This window comes from Oncorhynchus tshawytscha, linkage group LG13, assembly GCF_018296145.1.
Source record: "Oncorhynchus tshawytscha isolate Ot180627B linkage group LG13, Otsh_v2.0, whole genome shotgun sequence".
NCBI lineage: Eukaryota > Metazoa > Chordata > Actinopteri > Salmoniformes > Salmonidae > Oncorhynchus > Oncorhynchus tshawytscha.
The window spans coordinates 93299928-93322873 of NC_056441.1; the positions used below are offsets into that span (position 1 = coordinate 93299928).

General features: G+C 44.7%; 1 protein-coding gene across 1 annotated transcript in view; it reads left to right on the forward strand.

Annotated features, from left to right (window-relative positions):
• yap1 (Yes1 associated transcriptional regulator) overlaps positions 1–22946 on the forward strand; it is a 173500-nt gene that overhangs the window by 143248 nt on the left and 7306 nt on the right. Inside the window, exons 5-6 of the mRNA XM_042296541.1 lie at positions 12315–12493; positions 20271–20404. Of these exons, the coding sequence (XP_042152475.1) occupies positions 12315–12493; positions 20271–20404 (313 nt within the window). The remainder of the gene's footprint in view (positions 1–12314; positions 12494–20270; positions 20405–22946) is intronic.

Genomic DNA, 22946 nt, shown 5'->3' on the forward strand with positions numbered 1-22946 from the left:
TTCCATTATAGACCACTAAGGATCATTTCAAAAAAATAATAAGTTTTATATTTTATTGATCATTTTGACAAATACACAGGCTTTCTTTTTTTATTCACAACATATATTTTCCATCGCAAATCCTCCTAAAAATATACACCTGCACTAATCTCAAATCAAATCTAATTCCCAAATGAGACTTGTGTTACAGTGAGTACGGTTATATGCACACAATAATCAGATTTATTGTAAATTAGTCAGATTAATATAATAGTTTGATTTAAAAATTTACAAGCTTTGCCAGAATGATTTCCCTAATGATTCTGTTTACATGGACACATCTGAAATCAGGCTACCTGATCCTGTTTACATGGACACATCTGAAATCAGGCTACCTGATCCTGTTTACATGGACACATCTGAAATCGTGCTAGCACATGCTCTGATAAAATACACCGCTGTATCTCTGATTAAATACACCACTGTGACACCGCTGTTACTCTGATTAAATACACCGCTGTGACTCTGATTAAATACACCGCTGTGACACCGCTGTTACTCTGATTAAATACACCGCTGTGACTCTGATTAAATACACCACTGTGACACCGCTGTTACTCTGATTAAATACTCTGATTAAATACACCGCTGTTACTCTGATTAAATACACCGCTGTTACTCTGATTAAATACACCACTGTGACTCTGATTAAATACACCGCTGTGACTCTGATTAAATACACCGCTGTGACTCTGATTAAATACACCGCTGTGACTCTGATTAAATACACCGCTGTGACTCTGATTAAATACACCGCTGTGACTCTGATTAAATACACCGCTGTGACTCTGATTAAATACACCGCTGTGACTCTGATTAAATACACCGCTGTGACTCTGATTAAATACACCGCTGTGACTCTGATTAAATACACCGCTGTGACTGATTAAATACACCGCTGTGACTCTGATTAAATACACCGCTGTTACTCTGATTAAATACACCGCTGTGACACCGCTGTTACTCTGATTAAATACACCGCTGTGACTCTGATTAAATATACCGCTGTGACTCTGATTAAATACACCACTGTTACTCTGATTAAATACACCGCTGTAACTCTGATTAAATACACTGCTGTTACTCTGATTAAATACACTGCTGTGACTCTGATTAAATACACTGCTGTTACTCTGATTAAATACACCGCTGTTACTCTGATTAAATACACTGCTGTGACTCTGATTAAATACACCGCTGTTACTCTGATTAAATACACTGCTGTTACTCTGATTAAATACACCGCTGTTACTCTGATTAAATACACCGCTGTGACTCTGATTAAATACACCGCTGTTACTCTGATTAAATACACCGCTGTGACTCTGATTAAATACACCGCTGTGACACCGCTGTGACTCTGATTAAATACACCGCTGTGACTCTGATTAAATACACCACTGTGACTCTGATTAAATACACCGCTGTGACTCTGATTAAATACACCGCTGTGACACTGCTGTAACTCTGATTAAATACACCGCTGTGACTCTGATTAAATACACCGCTGTTACTCTGATTAAATACACCGCTGTGACTCTGATTAAATACACCGCTGTAACTCTTATTAAATACACCGCTGTTACTCTGATTAAATACACCGCTGTGACTCTGATTAAATACACCGTTGTGACTGATTAAATACACCACTGGGACTCTGATTAAATACACCGCTGTTACTCTGATTAAATACACCGCTGTGACTCTGATTAAATACACCGCTGTTACTGATTAAATACACCGCTGTGACTCTGATTAAATACACCGCTGTTACTCTGATTAAATACACCGCTGTGACTCTGATTAAATACACCGTTGTGACTCTGATTAAATACACCGCTGTGACTCTGATTAAATACACCGCTGTGACTCTGATTAAATACACCGCTGTGACTCTGATTAAATACACCGCTGTGACTGATTAAATACACCGCTGTGACTCTGATTAAATACACCGCTGTGACTCTGATTAAATACACCGTTGTGACTGATTAAATACACCGCTGTGACTGTTATTAAATACACCGCTGTAACTCTTATTAAATACACCGCTGCTACTCTGATTAAATACACCGCTGTGACTCTGATTAAATACACCGCTGTGACTCTGATTAAATACACCGCTGTGACTCTGATTAAATACACCGCTGTGACACCGCTGTTACTCTGATTAAATACACCGCTGTGACTCTGATTAAATACACCGCTGTTACTCTGATTAAATACACCGCTGTTACTCTGATTAAATACACCGCTGTTACTCTGATTAAATACACCGCTGTTACTCTGATTAAATACACTGCTGTTACTCTGATTAAATACACTGCTGTTACTCTGATTAAATACACCGCTGTTACTCTGATTAAATACACTGCTGTGACTCTGATTAAATACACCGCTGTTACTCTGATTAAATACACTGCTGTGACTCTGATTAAATACACTGCTGTGACTCTGATTAAATACACCGCTGTTACTCTGATTAAATACACTGCTGTTACTCTGATTAAATACACCGCTGTTACTCTGATTAAATACACCGCTGTGACTCTGATTAAATACACCGCTGTTACTCTGATTAAATACACTGCTGTGACTCTGATTAAATACACCGCTGTGACTCTGATTAAATACACCGCTGTTACTCTGATTAAATACACTGCTGTTACTCTGATTAAATACACCGCTGTTACTCTGATTAAATACACCGCTGTGACTCTGATTAAATACACCGCTGTTACTCTGATTAAATACACCGCTGTTACTCTGATTAAATACACCGCTGTTACTCTGATTAAATACACCGCTGTTACTCTGATTAAATACTCTGATTAAATACACCACTGTGACTCTGATTAAATACACCGCTGTGACTCTGATTAAATACACCGCTGTGACACTGCTGTAACTCTGATTAAATACACCGCTGTGACACCGCTGTGACTCTGATTAAATACACCGCTGTTACTCTGATTAAATACACCGCTGTGACTCTGATTAAATACACCGCTGTAACTCTTATTAAATACACTGCTGTTACTCTGATTAAATACACCGCTGTTACTCTGATTAAATACACCATTGTGACTGATTAAATACACCACTGGGACTCTGATTAAATACACCGCTGTGACTCTGATTAAATACACCGCTGTTACTCTGATTAAATACACCGCTGTTACTCTGATTAAACACACCTCTGTTACTCTGATTAAATACACGACTGTTACTCTGATTAAATACTCTGATTAAATACACCGCTGTTACTCTGATTAAATACACCTCTGTTACTCTGATTAAATACACCGCTGTGACTCTGATTAAATACACCGCTGTTACTCTGATTAAATACACCGCTGTTACTCTGATTAAATACACCGCTGTGACTCTGATTAAATACACCGCTGTGACACCGCTGTGACTCTGATTAAATACACCACTGGGACTCTGATTAAATACACCGCTGTTACTCTGATTAAATACACCGCTGTGACACCGCTGTGACTCTGATTAAATACACCGCTGTGACACCGCTGTGGCTCTGATTAAATACACCGCTGTTACTCTGATTAAATACACCGCTGTGGCACCGCTGTGACTCTGATTAAATACACCACTGGGACTCTGATTAAATACACCGCTGTTACTCTGATTAAATACACCGCTGTGACACCGCTGTGACTCTGATTAAATACACCGCTGTGACTCTGATTAAATACACCGCTGTTACTCTGATTAAATACACCGCTGTGACTCTGATTAAATACACCACTGGGACTCTGATTAAATACACCGCTGTTACTCTGATTAAATACACCGCTGTTACTCTGATTAAATACACCGCTGTGACTCTGATTAAATACACCACTGGGACTCTGATTAAATACACCGCTGTTACTCTGATTAAATACACTGCTGTGACTCTGATTAAATACACCGCTGTGACACCGCTGTAACTCTGATTAAATACACCACTGTGACTCCGCTGTGACTCTGATTAAATACACCGCTGTTACTCTGATTAAATACACCGCTGTTACTCTGATTAAATACACCGCTGTGACTCTGATTAAATACACCGCTGTGACTCTGATTAAATACACCGCTGTGACTCTGATTAAATACACCGCTGTGACTCTGGTTAAATACACCGCTGTGACTCCGCTGTGACTCTGATTAAATACACCGCTGTTACTCTGATTAAATACACCGCTGTTACTCTGATTAAATACACCGCTGTTACTCTGATTAAATACACTGCTGTTACTCTGATTAAATACACTGCTGTTACTCTGATTAAATACACTGCTGTTACTCTGATTAAATACACCACTGGGACTCTGATTAAATACACCGCTGTGACTCTGATTAAATACACAGCTGTTACTCTGATTAAATACACCGTTGTGACTGATTAAATACACCACTGGGACTCTGATTAAATACACCGCTGTTACTCTGATTAAATACACCGCTGTGACTCTGATTAAATACACCGCTGTTACTCTGATTAAATACACCGCTGTGAGTCTGATTAAATACACCGCTGTAACTCTTATTAAATACACCGCTGTTACTGATTAAATACACCACTGGGACTCTGATTAAATACACCGCTGTAACTCTTATTAAATACACAGCTGTTACTCTGATTAAATACACCGCTGTGACACTGCTGTAACTCTGATAAAATACACCGCTGTTACTCTGATTAAATACACCGCTGTGACTCCGCTGTGACTCTGATTAAATACACCGCTGTTACTCTGATTAAATACACCGCTGTGACTCCGCTGTGACTCTGATTAAATACACCGCTGTTACTCTGATTAAATACACCGCTGTGACTTTGATTAAATACACCGCTGTAACTCTTATTAAATACACTGCTGTTACTCTGATTAAATACACCACTGTGACTCTGATTAAATACACCGCTGTGACTCTGATTAAATACACCGTTGTGACTGATTAAATACACCACTGGGACTCTGATTAAATACACCGCTGTTACTCTGATTAAATACACCGCTGTGACTCTGATTAAATACACCGTTGTGACTGATTAAATACACCGCTGTTACTCTTATTAAATACACCGCTGTAACTCTTATTAAATACACCGCTGCTACTCTGATTAAATACACCGCTGTGACTCTGATTAAATACACCGCTGTGACTCTGATTAAATACACCGCTGTGACTCTGATTAAATACACCGGGACTCTGATTAAATACACCGCTGTTACTCTGATTAAATACACCGCTGTGACACCGCTGTGACTCTGATTAAATACACCGCTGTGACTCTGATTAAATACACCGCTGTTACTCTGATTAAATACACCGCTGTGACTCTGATTAAATACACCACTGGGACTCTGATTAAATACACCGCTGTTACTCTGATTAAATACACCGCTGTTACTCTGATTAAATACACGCTGTTACTCTGATTAAGGGGTTCTCATGTCCTAATAATTTGAAAGATTGCTCAGAAAACCTGTTGTTTTAATCGCTGTGTGCTCACTTAGATTTTAGGAACTACTATTCTCTATTCCAGGGGTAGGGGACTACTATTCTCTATTCCAGGGGTAGGGAACTACTATTCTCTATTCCAGGGGTAGGGGACTATTATTCTCTATTCCAGGGGTAGGGGACTACTATTCTCTATTCCAGGGGTAGGGAACTACTATTCTCTATTCCAGGGGTAGGGGACTATTATTCTCTATTCCAGGGGTAGGGAACTACTATTCTCTATTCCAGGGGTAGGACCTACTATTCTCTATTCCAGGGGTAGGGGACTACTATTCTCTATTCCAGGGGTAGGACCTACTATTCTCTATTCCAGGGGTAGGGAACTACTATTCTCTATTCCAGGGGTGGGAACTACTATTCTCTATTCCAGGGGTAGGAACTACTATTCTCTATTCCAGGGGTAGGGAACTACTATTCTCTATCCCAGGGGAAGGGAACTACTATTCTCTATCCCAGGGGTAGGAACTACTATTCTCTATCCCAGGGGTAGGAACTACTATTCTCTATCCCAGGGGTAGGAACTACTATTCTCTATTCCAGGGGTAGGACCTACTATTCTCTATTCCAGGGGTAGGGAACTACTATTCTCTATTCCAGGGGTAGGGAACTACTATTCTCTATTCCAGGGGTAGGACCTACTATTCTCTATTCCAGGGGTAGGGAACTACTATTCTCTATTCCAGGGGTAGGGAACTACTATTCTCTATTCCAGGGGTAGGGAACTACTATTCTCTATTCCAGGGGTAGGGAACTACTATTCTCTATCCCAGGGGTAGGACCTACTATTCTCTATTCCAGGGGTAGGGAACTACTATTCTCTATTCCAGGGGTAGGGAACTACTGTTCTCTATTCCAGGGGTAGGGAACTACTATTCTCTATCCCAGGGGTAGGAACTACTGTTCTCTATTCCAGGGGTAGGGACCTACTATTCTCTATTCCAGGGTAGGGAACTACTATTCTCTATCCCAGGGGTAGGGAACTACTATTCTCTATCCCAGGGGTAGGGACCTACTATTCTCTATCCCAGGGGTAGGGAACTACTGTTCTCTATCCCAGGGGTAGGGAACTACTGTTCTCTATCCCAGGGGTAGGAACTACTATTCTCTATCCCAGGGGTAGGGAACTACTATTCTCTATCCCAGGGGTAGGGAACTACTGTTCTCTATTCCAGGGGTAGGGAACTACTATTCTCTATTCCAGGGGTAGAGAACTACTATTCTCTATCCCAGGGGTAGGGAACTACTATTCTCTATTCCAGGGGTAGGGAACTACTATTCTCTATCCCAGGGGTAGGGAACTACTATTCTCTATTCCAGGGGTAGGGAACTACTATTCTCTATCCCAGGGGTAGGGAACTACTATTCTCTATTCCAGGGGTAGGGAACTACTATTCTCTATCCCAGGGGTAGGGAACTACTTTTCTCTATCCCAGGGGTAGGGAACTACTATTCTCTATCCCAGGGGTAGGGAACTACTATTCTCTATTCCAGGGGTAGGGAACTACTATTCTCTATTCCAGGGGTAGGGAACTACTATTCTCTATTCCAGGGGTAGGGAACTACTATTCTCTATTCCAGGGGTAGGGAACTACTATTCTCTATTCCAGGGGTAGGGAACTACTATTCTCTATTCCAGGGGTAGGGAACTACTATTCTCTATTCCAGGGGTAGGGAACTACTATTCTCTATTCCAGGGGTAGGGAACTACTATTCTCTATTCCAGGGGTAGGACCTACTATTCTCTATTCCAGGGGTAGGGAACTACTCCTATAGATGTTGACCGTACAGGGGATGAGCAGAGGATGGTGTTTACATAACTAATGCCATACTCAGCCTTCTGCCATAACTAATGCCATACTCAGCCTTCTGCCATAACTAATGCCATACTCAGCCTTCTGCCATAACTAATGCCATACTCAGCCTTCTGCCATAACTAATGCCATACTCAGCCTTCTGCCATAACTAATGCCATACTCAGCCTTCTGCCATAACTAATGCCATACTCAGCCTTCTGCCAGGGGTAATGCCATACTCAGCCTTCTGCCATAACTAATGCCATACTCAGCCTTCTGCCATAACTAATGCCATACTCAGCCTTCTGCCATAACTAATGCCATACTCAGGGGTGCCATAACTAATGCCGTACTCAGCCTTCTGCCATAACTAATGCCATACTCAGCCTTCTGCCATAACTAATGCCTACTCAGCCTTCTGCCATAACTAATGCCATACTCAGCCTTCTGCCATAACTAATGCCATACTCAGCCTTCTGCCATAACTAATGCCATACTCAGCCTTCTGCCATAACTAATGCCATACTCAGCCTTCTGCCATAACTAATGCCATAATCAGCCTTCTGCCATAACTAATGCCATACTCAGCCTTCTGCCATAACTAATGCCATAATCAGCCTTCTGCCATAACTAATGCCATAATCAGCCTTCTGCCATAACTAATGCCATAATCAGCCTTCTGCCATAACTAATGCCATACTCAGCCTTCTGCCATAACTAATGCCATACTCAGCCTTCTGCCATAACTAATGCCATACTCAGCCTTCTGCCATAACTAATGCCATACTCAGCCTTCTGCCATAACTAATGCCATACTCAGCCTTCTGCCATAACTAATGCCATACTCAGCCTTCTGCCATAACTAATGCCATACTCAGCCTTCTGCCATAACTAATGCCATACTCAGCCTTCTGCCATAACTAATGCCATACTCAGCCTTCTGCCATAACTAATGCCATACTCAGCCTTCTGCCATAACTAATGCCATACTCAGCCTTCTGCCATAACTAATGCCATACTCAGCCTTCTGCCATAACTAATGCCATACTCAGCCTTCTGCCATAACTAATGCCGTAACCAGTTTCATAACCTAGTACTACTGTCCATGTAAACGTACTCACATCTGACTCCTAACTTTTAGTATGTCTGAGTTGTCAGTGTCTTGCCAACAAACCCTTTTAAATTGATCATGTATTCTTTCTATCACTGGTCTCTCTCTTCTCCTCTTATCTAGATCAGCCAACAGCCTCTATTGACAGCAGCCACATCACCCTGGCAACAGCCTCTATTGATAGCAGCCACATCACCCTGTCAACAGCCTCTATTGACAGCAGCCAAATCACCCTGGCAACAGCCTCTATTGACAGCAGCCAAATCACCCTGGCAACAGCCTCTATTGACAGCAGCCAAATCACCCTGGCAACAGTCTCTATTGACAGCAGCCAAATTACCCTGGCAACAGCCTCTATTGACAGCAGCCAAATCACCCTGGCAACAGCCTCTATTGATAGCAGCCAAATCACCCTGGCAACAGTCTCTATTGACAGCAGCCACATCACCCTGGCAACAGTCTCTATTGACAGCAGCCAAATCACCCTGGCAACAGCCTCTATTGACAGCATCCAAATCACCCTGGCAACAGCCTCTATTGATAGCAGCCAAATCACCCTGGCAACTGCCTCTGACAGCAGCCAAATCACCCTGGCAACAGCCTCTATTGATAGCAGCCAAATCACCCTGGCAACAGTCTCTATTGACAGCAGCCAAATCACCCTGGCAACAGCCTCTATTGACAGGAGCCAAATCACCCTGGCAACAGCCTTTATTGATAGCAGCCAAATCACCCTGGCAACAGCCTCTATTGACAGCAGCCAAATCCACCTGGCAACAGTCTCTATTGACAGCAGCCAAATCACCCTGGCAACAGCCTCTATTGACAGCAGCCAAATCACCCTGGCAACAGCCTCTATTGACAGCAGCCAAATCACCCTGGCAACAGTCTCTATTGACAGCAGCCAGACACCCTGGCAACAGCCTCTATTGACAGCAGCCAAATCACCCTGGCAACAGCCTCTATTGACAGCAGCCAAATCACCCTGGCAACAGCCTCTATTGACAGCAGCCAAATCACCCTGGCAACAGCCTCTATTGACAGCAGCCAAATCACCCTGGCAACAGTCTCTATTGACAGCAGCCACATCACCCTGGCAACAGTCTCTATTGACAGCAGCCAAATCACCCTGGCAACAGCCTCTATTGACAGCATCCAAATCACCCTGGCAACAGCCTCTATTGATAGCAGCCAAATCACCCTGGCAACAGTCTCTATTGACAGCAGCCAAATCACCCTGGCAACAGCCTCTATTGACAGGAGCCAAATCACCCTGGCAACAGCCTTTATTGATAGCAGCCAAATCACCCTGGCAACAGCCTCTATTGACAGCAGCCAAATCACCTGGCAACAGTCTCTATTGACAGCAGCCAAATCACCCTGGCAACAGCCTCTATTGACAGCAGCCAAATCACCCTGGCAACAGCCTCTATTGACAGCAGCCAAATCACCCTGGCAACAGCCTCTATTGACAGCAGCCAAATCACCCTGGCAACAGTCTCTATTGACAGCAGCCACATCACCCTGGCAACAGTCTCTATTGACAGCAGCCAAATCACCCTGGCAACAGTCTCTATTGACAGCAGCCAGACACCCTGGCAACAGCCTCTATTGATAGCAGCCAAATCACCCTGGCAACAGTCTCTATTGACAGCAGCCAAATCACCCTGGCAACAGCCTCTATTGACAGGAGCCAAATCACCCTGGCAACAGCCTTTATTGACAGCAGCCAAATCACCCTGGCAACAGCCTCTATTGACAGCAGCCAAATCACCCTGGCAACAGTCTCTATTGACAGCAGCCAGACACCCTGGCAACAGCCTCTATTGACAGCAGCCAAATCACCCTGGCAACAGTCTCTATTGACAGCAGCCAGACACCCTGGCAACAGCCTGGCAGCAGCCAAATCACCCTGGCAACAGCCTCTATTGACAGCAGCCAAATCACCCTGGCAACAGCCTCTATTGACAGCAGCCAAATCACCCTGGCAACAGTCTCTATTGACAGCAGCCACATCACCCTGGCAACAGTCTCTATTGACAGCAGCCAAATCACCCTGGCAACAGCCTCTATTGACAGCATCCAAATCACCCTGGCAACAGCCTCTATTGATAGCAGCCAAATCACCCTGGCAACAGTCTCTATTGACAGCAGCCAAATCACCCTGGCAACAGCCTCTATTGACAGGAGCCAAATCACCCTGGCACAGCCTTTATTGATAGCAGCCAAATCACCCTGGCAACAGCCTCTATTGACAGCAGCCAAATCACCTGGCAACAGTCTCTATTGACAGCAGCCAAATCACCCTGGCAACAGGCAACAGCCTCTATTGACAGCAGCCAAATCACCCTGGCAACAGCCTCTATTGACAGCAGCCAAATCACCCTGGCAACAGCCTCTATTGACAGCAGCCAAATCACCCTGGCAACAGCCTCTATTGACAGCAGCCAAATCACCCTGGCAACAGTCTCTATTGACAGCAGCCAAATCACCCTTGGCAACAGCCTCTATTGACAGCAGCCAAATCACCCTGGCAACAGCCTCTATTGATAGCAGCCAAATCACCCTGGCAACAGTCTCTATTGACAGCAGCCAAATCACCCTGGCAACAGCCTCTATTGACAGCAGCCAAATCACCCTGGCAACAGTCAGCCTCTATTGACAGCAGCCAAATCACCCTGGCAACAGCCTCTATTGAAACAGCCTCTATTGACAGCAGCCAAATCACCCTGGCAACAGCCTCTATTGACAGCAGCAGCCAAACCCTCACCCTGGCAACAGCCAGCCTCTATTGACAGCAGCCAAATATTGATGCATGCTTCAAAGAAAATAAAGTTGCAGTGTTGCCAGCTGGTCATATCTATATATATATATATATATATATATATATAGCAGAAACACACTTCCAGGGTGATGGAGGGGGTTGGGGGTGAGGGGAGCAGGCCTGGGTGGGGGTGTAGGTGTCCACACTTCCCATCACAAACAGTTCTAAACAGTTTGTTGCATATATGATTGCGAAATACTGCACCAAACAGTTTAGTTAGATGTAAAATTGCGCAACTAAAACCTCTGAAAAAAGAGAGGGGAGGGCAGAGGGGGATTAGGACAGGGGGAGGGGCAGGCAGAGGGGGATTAGGACAGGGAGGGAAACCAGGCAGAGGGGATTATGACAGGGGGTGGGGGCAGGCAGAGGGGGATTAGGACAGGGGAAGGAAGCCAGGCAGAGGGGGATTAGGACAGGAGGGGAGGCCAGGCAGAGGGGGATTAGGACAGGGAGGAAAGCCAGGCAGAGGGGGATTAGGACAGGGGTAAGGACAGCCAGGCAGAGGGGGATTAGGATGGGGGGGTGCGCAGGCAGAGGGGGATTAGGACGGGGGCAGGCAGAGGGGGATTAGGACGGGGGAGGCAGGGGGGGATTAGGACGGGGGGAGGCAGGCAGAGGGGGATTAGGACAGGGGAAGGGGGCAGGCAGAGGGGGATTAGGACAGGGGGGCAGGCAGAGGGGGATTAGGACAGGGATTGGGACAGCCAAGCAAAGGAGGATTAAGGCAGAGCAGGGGGTTGTGGGGGACAACCGAAGTCAGCCCCACACTAGCTACCTTCTACACCCACACTTTACACTATCAGACACAGTGCTGGAGTTGGGGGTTTGGGTCATATCTGTTGATTTCTATAAACTGGTCTGGAAACGAGAGTCCCGTGCAGAAGTAGGAGTTACTGAGTTTCACGTTGTAGTGTTATGACAATGATTGGACACAAGAGGTCAGTTTCACCTGACGATATACTCTTTGTGAAATAATGAACCGCTATTTCTCTCTCTCTCCCCTCTGTAGGCCTGAACCAGCAGCGTATCACCCAGAGTGGTCCAAGCAAGCAGGGGGGCCAACTGCCCTCCAGTCCCGAGAGCAGAGGAGTCATGGGAGGCAGCAACCAGATGAGGCTCCAGCAGCTGCAGATGGAGAAGGAGAGGTTGAGACTTAAACACCAGGAGCTGCTCCGCACCAGACCACAGGTCAGTAGCCTGTCCCTGACCAGTAGTATAGTATAGTGGCACAGTATAGTGGTATAATATAGTGTTATAGTATAGTGGTATAGTATAGTGGTATAGTATAATATAGTGGTGTAGTGGCATAGTATAATATAGTGGAATAGTATACTATAGTGGTATAGTATAGTGGAATAGTATACTATAGTACAGTGGTATAGTATCATATAGCATAGGGGTATAGTATAATATAGTATAGTGGTATAGTATAGTGGTGTAGTATAATATAGTATAGTGGTATAGTATAATATAGAATAGTGGTATAGTATCATATAGTATAGTAATATAGTACAATTGTATAGTATAATATAGTATAATGGTATAATATTGTATAGTGGTATAGTATAATATTGTATAGTGGTATAGTATAATATTGTATACTGGTATAGTATAATATAGTATAGTGGTATAGTATAATATTGTATAGTGGTATATTATAAAATAGGATAATGGTATAGTATAATATAGTATAGTGGTATAGTATAGTGTAGTATAGTGGTATAGTATAATATAGTATAGTGGTGTAGTATAATATAGTATAGTGGTATAGCATAGTGGTATAGTATAATACAGTATAGTAATATAGTATAATATAGTATAGTAGTATAGTGGCATAGTATAATATAGTATGGTGGTATAGTATAGTGTAGTATAGTGGTATAATATAGTATAGTAATATAGTATAGTGGTATAGTATAATATAGTATAGTGGTATAGTATAATATAGTATAGTAGTATAGTATAGTTGTATAGGGTAATATAGTATAGTATCGCAATATAGCATAGTAATATAGTATAGTATAGTGGTATAATATAGTATAGTGGTATAGTATAATATAGTATAGTGTAATATAGTATAGTGGTATAGTATAATATAGTATAGTAATATAGTATAGTACTATAGTATAATATAGTATAGTAATATAGTATAGTGGTATAGCATAATATAGTATAGTGGTATAGTATAATATAGTATAGTGGTATAGTATAATATAGTATAGTTGTATAGGGTAATATAGTATAGTATCGCAATATAGTATAGTAATATAGTATAGTATAGTGGTATAATATAGTATAGTGGTATAGTGTAATATAGTATATTGGTATAGTGTAATATAGTATAGTACTATAGTATAATATAGTATAGTGGTATAGTGTAATATAGTATAGTAATATAGTATAATATAGTATAGTGGTATAGTATAATATAGTATAGTAATGTGGTGTAGTCATATAGTATAATATAGTATAGTATAATATAGTATAGTAATATAGTATAGTGGTATAGTATAATATAGTATAATATAGTACAGTAGTATCGTATAATATAGTATAGTGGTATAGTATAGTAATATAGTGTAGTGGTATAGTATAATATAGTATAGTGGTATAGTATAATATAGTATAATATAGTATAGTGGTATACTATACTATAGTATCATGGTATAGTATAGTGGTATAGTATAATATAATGGTATAGTATAATATAGTATAGTGATATAGTTTAGTGGTATAGTATAGTGGTATAGTTTAATATAGTATAGTGGTATAGTATAATATAGTATAGTAATATAGTATTATATAGCATAGTGGTATAGTGTAATATAGTATAGTAATATAGTATAATATAGTATAGTATAGTAATATAGTATAGTATAGTAATGTGGCGTAGTCATATAGTATAATATATTATAGTATAGTAATATAGTATAGTGGTATAGTATAATATAGTACAGTAATATCGTATAATATAGTATAGTGGTATAGCATAGTAATATAGTGTAGTGGTATAGTATAATATAGTATAGTGGTATACTATAATATAGTATCGTGGTATAGTATAGTGGTACAGTATAATATAGTGGTATAGTATAATATAGTATAGTGATATAGTATAATATTGTATAGTGGTATAGTATAATATTGTATAGTGGTATAGTATAATATAGTATAGTGGTATAGTATAATATAGTATAGTGGTATAGTATAATATAGTATAGTGGTATAGTATAATATAGTATAGTAATGTAGTATAATATAGTATAGTGGTATAGTATAGTAATATAGTATAATATAGTGGTATAGTATAATATAGTATAGTGGTATAGTGAAAGGAAAGACCAACAACCTGCAGACACTAGGTCCTCCATGGAATATGTTTGACACCCCTTCTTTACAGTGTTAATTTAACTCTTCAATCAACACTAGACATGTTACACTGTAAAAATCTGCACTAGTTAACACTGGTCCATGTGTTGTTTGCTATGAAAGGGACACATGTGCAGGCTTAGGGACATTTATATAACCTTGTATAATTCTAAAGAGCTGTAAATGCCACGTCCAGAACCACACACTTACAGTACCTCAAAGGTTATTGATCTGGCAAGAGTTCTCCAAGGAACCTTAAGAGCTGAGGAACAACCACCGAGGAACCTTCCGAGTATTGTACAATAAAGCTGAGGCTTACGGAGGCTTCCTGTCTCCTTCATGTCCATGGGTGTACAAAACATTAAACACAGACGGACCAGGTGAAAGCTATGATCCCTTATTGGTGTCACTTGTTAAATCCTACCCTGCCCATCCACCCTACATTACCCTCCCTACAGTACCCAGCCCACCCTCCCTACAGTACCCTCCCCACCCAGCCCACCCTCCCTACCCAGCCAACCCTCCCTACCCAGCCCACCCTCCCTACAGTACCCTCCCTACCCAGCTCACCCTCCCTACAGTACCCTCCCTACCCAGCTCACCCTCCCTACAGCTACCCTCCCTACAGTACCCTCCCTACCCAGCCCACCCTCCCTACAGTACCCTCCCTACCCTGCCCATCCACCCTCCCTCCCTACCCAGCTCACCCTCCCTACAGTACCCTCCCTACAGCCCACCCTCCCTACCCAGCTCACCCTCCCTACAGTACCCTCCCTACCCAGCTCACCCTCCCTACAGTACCCTTCCTACCCAGCCCACCCTCCCTACAGTACCCTCCCTACCCAGCCCACCCCCCCCTACAGTACCCTCCCTACCCAGCTCACCCTCCCTACAGTACCCTCCCTCCCAGCTACCCAGCCCACCCTCCCTAGTGCAGGGCTAGTGCAGGGCTAGTACCCTCCCTAGTGAGCTAGTGCAGGGCTAGTGCAGGGCTAGTAAGGAGCTAGTACAGGGCTAGTAAGGAGCTAGTGCAGGGCTAGTAAGGAGCTATTGCAGAGCTACTAAGGAGCTAGTGCAGGGCTAGTGCAGGGCTAGTAAGGAGCTAGTGCTGGGCTAGTAAGGAGCTAGTGCAGAGCTAGTAAGGACCTAGTGCTGGGCTAGTGCAGGGCTAGTAAGGACCTAGTGCTGGGCTAGTGCTGGGCTAGTGCAGGGCTAGTAAGGACCTAGTGCTGGGCTAGTGCTGGGCTAGTGCAGGGCTAGTAAGGACCTAGTGCTGGGCTAGTGCTGGGCTAGTGCTGGGCTAGTGCAGGGCTAGTAAGGACCTAGTGCTGGGCTAGTGCAGGGCTAGTAAGGACCTAGTGCTGGGCTAGTGCAGGGCTAGTAAGGACCTAGTGCTGGGCTAGTGCTGGGCTAGTGCAGGGCTAGTAAGGAGCTAGTGCAGGGCTAGTGCTGGGGTAGTAAATAGTAGTGCACTATATAGGGAATGGGGTGCTATTTGAGACTCAGATGTTGACAACAGACAGTACTTCTCCTCAATAGGGCTCCTTCTCTCTCTCTCCCCCACTGTCTCTCTCTCCCTACTGTCTCTGTCTCTCTCTCTCCCTACTGTCTCTGTCTCTCTCTCCCCTACTGTCTCTGTCTCTCTCTCTCCCTACTGTCTCTGTCTCTCTCTCTCTCTACTGTCTCTGTCTCTCTCTCTCTCTTACTGTCTCTGTCTCTCTCTCTCTCCCCACTGTCTCTCTTACTGTCTCTGTCTCTCTCTCTCTCCCCCCACTGTCTCTCTCTCCCACTGTCTCTCTTACTGTCTCTGTCTCTCTCTCTCCCACTGTCTCTCTCTCTCTCCCCACTGTCTCTGTCTCTCTCTCTCCCACTGTCTCTCTCTCTCCCCCACTGTCTCTGTCTCTCTCTCTCCCACTGTCTCTCTCTCCCCACTGTCTCTCTTACTGTCTCTGTCTCTCTCTCTCCCACTGTCTCTGTCTCTGTCTCTCTCACTGTCTCTCTCTCTCTCCCTACTGTCTCTCTCTCTCTCTCTCCCTCCCACTGTCTCTCTCTCTCCCTACTGTCTCTCTCTCTCTCTCTCCCCACTGTCTCTCTTACTGTCTCTGTCTCTCTCTCTCCCACTGTCTCTCTCTCCCTACTGTCTCTGTCTCTCTCTCTCCCACTGTCTCTCTCTCCCTACTGTCTCTGTCTCTCTCTCTCCCTACTGTCTCTGTCTCTCTCTCTCCCACTGTCTCTCTTACTGTCTCTGTCTCTCTCTCTCCCACTGTCTCTCTCTCCCTACTGTCTCTGTCTCTCTCTCTCCCACTGTCTCTCTTACTGTCTCTGTCTCTCTCTCTCCACTGTCTCTCTCTCCCTACTGTCTCTGTCTCTGTCTCTCCCACTGTCTCTCTTACTGTCTCTGTCTCTCTCTCTCTCCCACTGTCTCTCTCTCTCTCACTGTCCACTGTCTCTCTCCCTCTCTCTCTCTCTCACTGTCTCTCTCTCTCTCTCCCACTGTCTCTCCCACTGTCTCTGTCTCTCTGTCTCACTGTCTCTCTCTCTCCCACTGCTCTCTCTCCCACTGTCTCTGTCTCTCACTGTCTCTCCCACTGTCTCTGTCTCTCTGTCTCACTGTCTCTCTCTCTGCTCTCTCTCCCACTGTCCACTGTCTCTCTCTCCTCCCACTGTCTCTCTCTCTCACTGTCTCTCCCACTGTCTCTGTCTCTCTGTCTCTCTCTCTCTCTCTCTCCCACTGTCCACTGTCTCTCTCTCTCTCTCTCCCTCTCTATCTCTGTCTCTCTCTCTCTCTCTCCACTGCCTCTCTCCCCCACTGTCTCTCTCTCCCACTGTCTCTCTCTCCCACTGTCTCTCTCTCTCTCTCTCTCTCCACTGCCTCTCTCCCCCACTGTCTCTCTCTCTGTCCACTGTCTCTCTCTCCCACTGTCTCTCTTACTGTCTCTGTCTCTCTCTCTCCCACTGTCTCTCTCTCTCTCACTGTCCACTGTCTCTCTCCCTCTCTCTGTCCACTGTCTCTCTCTCTCCCACTGTCTCTCTCTCCCCACTGTCCACTGTCTCTCTCTCTCCCACTGTCTCTCTCTCTCTCACTGTCCACTGTCTCTCTCCCTCTCTCTCTCTCTCACTGTCTCTCTCTCTCCACTGTCTCTCTTACTGTCTCTGTCTCTCTCTCTCCCACTGTCTCTCTTACTGTCTCTCTCTCTCCCACTGTCTCTCTCTCCCACTGTCTCTCTCTCCCACTGTCTCTCTCTCCCTACTGTCTCTCTTACTGTCTCTGTCTCTCTCTCTCCCACTGTCTCTCTTACTGTCTCTGTCTCTCTCTCCCCACTGTCTCTCTCTCTCTCACTGTCCACTGTCTCTCTCCCTCTCTCTCTCTCTCACTGTCTCTCTCTCTCTCACTGTCTCTCCCACTGTCTCTGTCTCTCTGTCTCACTGTCTCTCTCTCGCTCTCTCTCCCACTGTCTCTGTCTCTCTGTCTCACTGTCTCTCTCTCGCTCTCTCTCCCACTGTCCACTGTCTCTCTGTCTCTCTCTCTCACTGTCTCTCCCACTGTCTCTGTCTCTCTGTCTCACTGTCTCTCTCTCGCTCTCTCTCCCACTGTCCACTGTCTCTCTCTCTCTCCCTCTCTATCTCTGTCTCTCTCTCTCTCTCTCCACTGCCTCTCTCCCCCACTGTCCACTGTCTCTCTCTCTCTCCCTCTCTCTCCCACTGTCCACTGTCTCTCTCTCCCACTGTCCACTGTCTCTCTCTATCTCTGTCTCTCTCTCTCTCTCTCTCCACTGCCTCTCTCCCCCACTGTCCACTGTCTCTCTCTCTCTCTCTGTCTCTCTCTCCCACTGTCCACTGTCTCTCTCTCTCTCTCTCCACTGCCTCTCTCCCCCACTGTCCACTGTCTCTCTCTCCCACTGTCCACTGTCTCTCTCTCCTCTGTCTCTCTCTCCCACTGTCCACTGTCTCTCTCTCTCTCTCTGTCTCTCCTACTCTAGTTCAGGTGATGGTGTAATGGTGTATGTCTGTTTAATCCTAGATTTAACTTTGTATACAGTGGATAGAAAGCTGAATGAACTTGGTGGCACACACACACACACACACACACACACACACACACACACACACACACACACACACACACACACACACACACACACACACACACACACACACCACACACACACACAGAGACTGAGACTTTGGCATACAAGGACTTAGTTATTTCAACCCTAACACATATTGGTGTGTTCAGCTGCCCTACGGTCTGTTCTGGTCCACTGTACAGAAACAGGAGATGGACTCCTGCCCTACGGGCCGTTCTGGTCCACTCTACAGAAACAGGAGATGGACTCCTGCCCTATGGGCCGTTCTGGTCCACTCTACAGAAACAGGAGATGGACTCCTGCCCTACGGGCCGTTCTGGTCCACTCTACAGAAACAGGAGATGGACTCCTGCCCTACGGGCCGTTCTGGTCCACTCTACAGAAACAGGAGATGGACTCCTGCCCTATGGGCCGTTCTGGTCCACTCTACAGAAACAGGAGATGGACTCCTGCCCTACGGGCCGTTGTGGTTCACTCTACAGAAACAGGAGATGGACTCCTGCCCTACGGTCTGTTCTGGTCCACTCTACAGAAACAGGAGATGGACTCCTGCCCTACGGGCCGTTGTGGTTCACTCTACAGAAACAGGGGATGGACTCCTGCCCTACGGGCCGTTCTGGTCCACTCTACAGAAACAGGAGATGGACTCCTGCCCTATGGGCCGTTCTGGTTCACTCTACAGAAACAGGAGATGGACTCCTGCCCTACGGTCTGTTCTGGTCCACTCTACAGAAACGGGAGATGGACTCCTGCCCTATGGGCCGTTCTGGTTCACTCTACAGAAACAGGAGATGGACTCCTGCCCTAAGGGCCGTTCTGGTTCACTCTACAGAAACAGGAGATGGACTCCTGCCCTATGGGCCGTTCTGGTTCACTCTACAGAAACAGGAGATGATCTCCTGCCCTACGGGCCGTTCTGGTCCACTCTACAGAAACAGGAGATGGACTCCTGCCCTATGGGCCGTTCTGGTCCACTCTACAGAAACAGGAGATGGACTCCTGCCCTATGGGCCGTTCTGGTTCACTCTACAGAAACAGGAGATGGACTCCTGCCCTACGGGCCGTTCTGGTCCACTCTACAGAAACAGGAGATGGACTCCTGCCCTATGGGCCGTTCTGGTTCACTCTACAGAAACAGGAGATGGACTCCTGCCCTACGGGCCGTTCTGGTCCACTCTACAGAAACAGGAGATGGACTCCTGCCCTATGGGCCGTTCTGGTCCACTCTACAGAAACAGGAGATGGACTCCTGCCCTACGGGCCGTTCTGGTCCACTCTACAGAAACAGGAGATGGACTCCTGCCCTACGGGCCGTTCTGGTCCACTCTACAGAAACAGGAGATGGACTCCTGCCCTACGGGCTGTTCTGGTCCACTCTACAGAAACAGGAGATGGGCTCCTGCCCTACGGGCCGTTCTGGCTTGGACAAGGTTTCTTACTTGTTTCCTTGACTTCCACTAACACGTGCTGTGTGTGCTGTGTGTGCTGTGTGTGCTGTGTGTTCATAGGAGCTGGCTTTGAGGACCCAACTACCTGTCAGTATGGAGCAGGACGGGGGGACTCCCAACCCTGTGTCGTCCCCTGGGATGGGCCAGGATGCCAGAACCATGACAACCAACAGCTCTGACCCATTCCTCAACAGGTACACCTTATCAGTTGTTATGACAGCTTACCTCAACAGGTACGCCTTATCAGTTGGTATGACAGCTTACCTCAACAGGTACACCTTATCAGTTGTTATGACAGCTTACCTCAACAGGTACACCTTATCAGTTGGTATGACAGCTTACCTCAACAGGTACACCTTATCAGTTGGTATGACAGCTTACTTCAACAGGTACACCTTATCAGTTGTTATGACAGCTTACCTCAACAGGTACACCTTATCAGTTGTTATGACAGCTTACCTCAACAGGTACACCTTATCAGTTGTTATGACAGCTTACCTCAACAGGTACACCTTATCAGTTGTTATGACAGCTTACTTCAACAGGTACACCTTATCAGTTGGTATGACAGCTTACCTCAACAGGTACACCTTATCAGTTGTTATGACAGCTTACCTCAACAGGTACGCCTTATCAGTTGGTATGACAGCTTACTCAACAGGTACACCTTATCAGTTGTTATGACAGCTTACCTCAACAGGTACACCTTATCAGTTGTTATGACAGCTTACCTCAACAGGTACACCTTATCAGTTGGTATGACAGCTTACCTCAACAGGTACACCTTATCAGTTGTTATGACAGCTTACTTCAACAGGTACACCTTATCAGTTGGTATGACAGCTTACTGCTCAACAGGTACACCTTATCAGTTGTTATGACAGCTTACCTCAACAGGTACACCTTATCAGTTGTTATGACAGCTTACCTCAACAGGTACACCTTATCAGTTGTTATGACAGCTTACCTCAACAGGTACACCTTATCAGTTGTTATGACAGCTTACTTCAACAGGTACACCTTATCAGTTGGTATGACAGCTTACCTCAACAGGTACACCTTATCAGTTGTTATGACAGCTTACTTCAACAGGTACACCTTATCAGTTGGTATGACAGCTTACCTCAACAGGTACACCTTATCAGTTGTTATGACAGCTTACCTCAACAGGTACACCTTATCAGTTGTTATGACAGCTTACCTCAACAGGTACACCTTATCAGTTGGTATGACAGCTTACCTCAACAGGTACACCTTATCAGTTGGTATGACAGCTTACCTCAACAGGTACACCTTATCAGTTGTTATGACAGCTTACCTCAACAGGTACACCTTATCAGTTGTTATGACAGCTTACCTCAACAGGTACACCTTATCAGTTGTTATGACAGCTTACCTCAACAGGTACACCTTATCAGTTGTTATGACAGCTTACCTCAACAGGTACGCCTTATCAGTTGTTATGACAGCTTACCTCAACAGGTACGCCTTATCAGTTGGTATGACAGCTTACCTCAACAGGTACGCCTTATCAGTTGTTATGACAGCTTACCTCAACAGGTACACCTTATCAGTTGTTATGACAGCTTACCTCAACAGGTACACCTTATCAGTTGTTATGACAGCTTACTTCAACAGGTACACCTTATCAGTTGGTATGACAGCTTACCTCAACAGGTACACCTTATCAGTTATGACAGCTTACCTCAACAGGTACACCTTATCAGTTGGTATGACAGCTTACCTCAACAGGTACACCTTATCAGTTGGTATGACAGCTTACCTCAACAGGTACACCTTATCAGTTATGACAGCTTACCTCAACAGGTACACCTTATCAGTTGGTATGACAGCTTACTTCAACAGGTACACCTTATCAGTTATGACAGCTTACTTCAACAGGTACACCTTATCAGTTGGTATGACAGCTTACCTCAACAGGTACACCTTATCAGTTGTTATGACAGCTTACCTCAACAGGTACACCTTATCAGTTGGTATGACAGCTTACCTCAACAGGTACGCCTTATCAGTTGTTATGACAGCTTACCTCAACAGGTACACCTTATCAGTTGGTATGACAGCTTACCTCAACAGGTACACCTTATCAGTTGGTATGACAGCTTACTTCAACAGGTACGCCTTATCAGTTGTTATGACAGCTTACCTCAACAGGTACACCTTATCAGTTGTTATGACAGCTTACTTCAACAGGTACACCTTATCAGTTGTTATGACAGCTTACCTCAACAGGTACACCTTATCAGTTGTTATGACAGCTTACCTCAACAGGTACACCTTATCAGTTGTTATGACAGCTTACTTCAACAGGTACACCTTATCAGTTGTTATGACAGCTTACTTCAACAGGTACACCTTATCAGTTGTTATGACAGCTTACCTCAACAGGTACACCTTATCAGTTGTTATGACAGCTTACCTCAACAGGTACACCTTATCAGTTGTTATGACAGCTTACCTCAACAGGTACACCTTATCAGTTGTTATGACAGCTTACCTCAACAGGTACACCTTATCAGTTATGACAGCTTACCTCAACAGGTACACCTTATCAGTTGGTATGACAGCTTACTTCAACAGGTACACCTTATCAGTTATGACAGCTTACTTCAACAGGTACACCTTATCAGTTATGACAGCTTACTTCAACAGGTACACCTTATCAGTTATGACAGCTTACTTCAACAGGTACACCTTATCAGTTGTTGTGACAGC